This window comes from Alligator sinensis, unplaced genomic scaffold, assembly GCF_000455745.1.
Source record: "Alligator sinensis unplaced genomic scaffold, ASM45574v1 scaffold379_1, whole genome shotgun sequence".
Lineage (NCBI taxonomy): Eukaryota > Metazoa > Chordata > Crocodylia > Alligatoridae > Alligator > Alligator sinensis.
Genome location: NW_005842001.1, coordinates 2,950,722 through 2,953,842, shown reverse-complemented (window position 1 = coordinate 2,953,842; position 3,121 = coordinate 2,950,722). Strand labels below are relative to the sequence as shown.

The window sequence follows — 3,121 nt, the reverse complement described above, 5'->3', positions numbered from 1 at the left end:
CCAAAACTCAGTAAGCAGCCTTCTGCCCAAAATAATTGCCCGCCCCGGTCAAGACCAAGGAATTAAAATGCAAAAATAATAACTAAAATGTAACATGCTTTAGATGGGAATCAGTAGGGATTTCTTTAGTTTATTTCACTGGAGAAGTTTGTATATACTAACATTTATTGTTTTTTAAAGCTGGTATTTTTAGTTTTCTACCTCAAAATGGAGATTTAGATAACTTGAAGATACTGAAACATTATGGGATCCATTTATTCCAATTAAAAAACAACCCTACTCCTGGAATATAACTTTAGATTTGCTATTTCCATGTAAATAATGTTGACTATCAAGATCTGATTTTTCTACTACAGCCCATAATATAACTGAATATTACTTCTAAGCATTTGAAGGAAAGATGTTTTTTCAAAAACACCTTCTGGGTTTTGTTGTTGTTTTTTTAACAGGTTTATCTGTTTTTCTTGTTTTTAATAATTTGCTGTAGAGTAATTAAATAGTTTTCAACACTTCAGACTGTAGTGTTTGACTATCAATCCAGATTGATGGTGACACCGATTTTTCTGGATCACTGAGATTCTGGTCTAAGAGGACCCTATTGTCCCATCTCTTCCCCTGAACTTCACTCTAGTATGCACTGATGAAAGAAGAGATTTGTAAATCCAGTACAACTCACTCTACTGGCTTTTTACTGAGACTGCTAAAGTACAGGAAAGGTTAATAAACTGAACCACACTTGAATAGGAAGTATTTTCCTAAACAAGGTACAAATTCTTTATTCACCAATAAGTTAAAGTGCTCTCATAAATACTGGTTTAGTCTTTTGTACACTGTGTTTAAGATGATAAAGTAAGAGCTTAATTCATTCCTCAGATTCTGATCCCTCCTCATCTTGACTGATCTGGAAATAGCGCAGTTCATAAGTCTCCTTATCAGATGCAACCACACGAAGCCAGTCACGAAGATTGTTCTTTTTGAGGTATTTCTTTGTGAGGTATTTCAGATACCTTTTAAAAAAGTAAAAATATATTAACATTCTATCAGGGTTTACTGCGGTCTTGTGTTGCATTGCATCTCGCAGGTGACAATTCTGAATTTTGCAGCAATGAACGCAACAAGCAACACTGCATTTCCTTTTGGTGGTTACCACACTTAACACTGCAAGTAATTCAAGTTATTGATTATATAAATGTATTAATTCACATACATAATTTCATTTTTGATGGATAAACTTCTTGCAGTATTTGATGGTCTGCTATAGTCAAGCTATTCTCCAGTGATTTGACACTACTTAACACCAAAGTGTTCCCTACAATTAGTTATCTATGATTGATAGAAGTGAAAAGTTCACAAACCCTACAGTATATGCTGGCATACCAAAGTCTTATTGCTAGGATAGACTGTTTCATTTGGGGAAACGGCATAAGCTGTAAATGTCATCTCCTATTGGGACTCAAATTATATCCATACCAAAAAGGAGCAATATCTAAACAAGTCCTTAACATGTTTAAGTGCACTCTCTAGCCTAAGGGCTTCAGAATCGCCCTTGAATGTACTACGATAGGGACGGTTAGATGAGCATAGGTCTGTTTTATAATCTGAGGGATACAAGATGCATTCGTTCGAGCTACCTTTTATAGCAGCGGAACAGAGACTCCATTCGGTGTTGCACTAATTTAGTTATTTTAGTAAATAAACAATATACAGAGAAGATTTAGCCTTGATATCAAGAAAAACTTTATGGTAAGGGTGGCCAAAATTTGGAATGGGCTTCCAAGGGAGGTGGTGCTCTCCCCTACCTTGGGGGGACTTTAAGAGAAGGCTGGGTAGGCATCTAGCTGGGGTCCCCTGCCCCCAGCACTCTCTCCTGCCTAGACAGGGGGTCAGACTCAATGATCCGTTGAGATCCCTTCTGACCCTAGCACCTATGAACCTATTCCATAACATGCGAACAAAATAGTTAAATTGGTACAGGAGTGGTACTAACAGGCCTATGTCACAAAAATTACCTTCAAAATGCCTCACCAGTTCAGAATCAGCCAAATCACAATTAAATCAACATCTTTAGAGGCAGAAAAAGATGCCCACCTTTTTGAGAACTGCTTCTCAGATGTCACTGTGATCTTGTTCTTCAAACGTTCAATGTGAACGATGTTCCCCAGGTTTCCAGTTTTTCCACTGACCTTCACCTTCTCCTTCAGGAACTGCTCCTATTCCAACAAGAAAGAGAACACTAGGGAATGGTGCCCTAGGTGCGCGCCAGGGAAGTGACCCTAGCCACGGGATACATGTTAAAAACAAAGGTTTAATTTGACAGGCTACATACATGTATACATTGCAGTAAAGTCATGCCACCTGCAACTAAAACTAGGACTGGGTATTTGAGCCATCAAATGAAGTTCAGTCAACTGACCAAATATTGGTCAAACCTGTAAAAAATTACTACTATGTCCAACTACTAAACAAAAAAAGTGCACTGTGTCAAATAAAATTTTTTTTAAAAGTATTCCTGTCAGACCAACTACAACAAAACCCTTTTTTTTTTTTTTTTTAAATCGGCATTTCTCAAAAAATATGCAATCAAGCGAGCACTCGATTGACAATATGAGAGCGGTCAACGGGCCAACCCTAACCAAAACCACCGCGTCAGAAATAACGCAGGAGCCAACCGACTTGAAATCAAGTCGATACCATTTTTCTCTAAAAGCCACGTCAATTTGACAAAATTAAAAAAAATCATAATAAAGAAAAGTACTTACAAAGCTGCCCGAGTCAAAGATCCCGTCTTCCACAGGGTGGGTGAGGTCCAGGCTGAACTTCCAGGTCGCCCGCTTGGCCTTCCTGTCCTTCTGTAGGAACAGGGAGGGGCGTGACGTCACGGCCGGCGGCGCGGACACACGTGACGTCACGGCCGGCGGCGCGGACACACGTGAAGCCGGGGTGCACCGCGCTGGAGCGGGACACGCCGGCCAAGGCCGCACCAGCTACAGAGCCACGAAACCAGAGCCTGGGCCTAGGGCCCGAGGCGGAGCCGCCCCGCACTCCCACCCGCCCGCGCCCGCGCCAGGCGGACACACGTGCGGCCGGACTCGGGGCGCGGCCCCTTTAAGCCGAGGGGGGC

At 41.3% G+C, this 3,121-nt stretch overlaps 1 protein-coding gene across 1 annotated transcript in view; it reads right to left on the bottom strand.

Annotated features, from left to right (window-relative positions):
- Positions 1-741: 741 nt before the first annotated feature.
- The window catches only part of RPL22L1 (ribosomal protein L22 like 1), a 2,611-nt gene continuing 231 nt past the window's right edge, over positions 742-3,121 (bottom strand). Inside the window, exons 2-4 of the mRNA XM_006021727.3 lie at positions 2,760-2,849; positions 2,089-2,210; positions 742-1,007 (exon numbers count right to left, since the gene is read on the bottom strand). Of these exons, the coding sequence (XP_006021789.1) occupies positions 863-1,007; positions 2,089-2,210; positions 2,760-2,849 (357 nt within the window). The 3' untranslated portion in view covers positions 742-862. The remainder of the gene's footprint in view (positions 1,008-2,088; positions 2,211-2,759; positions 2,850-3,121) is intronic.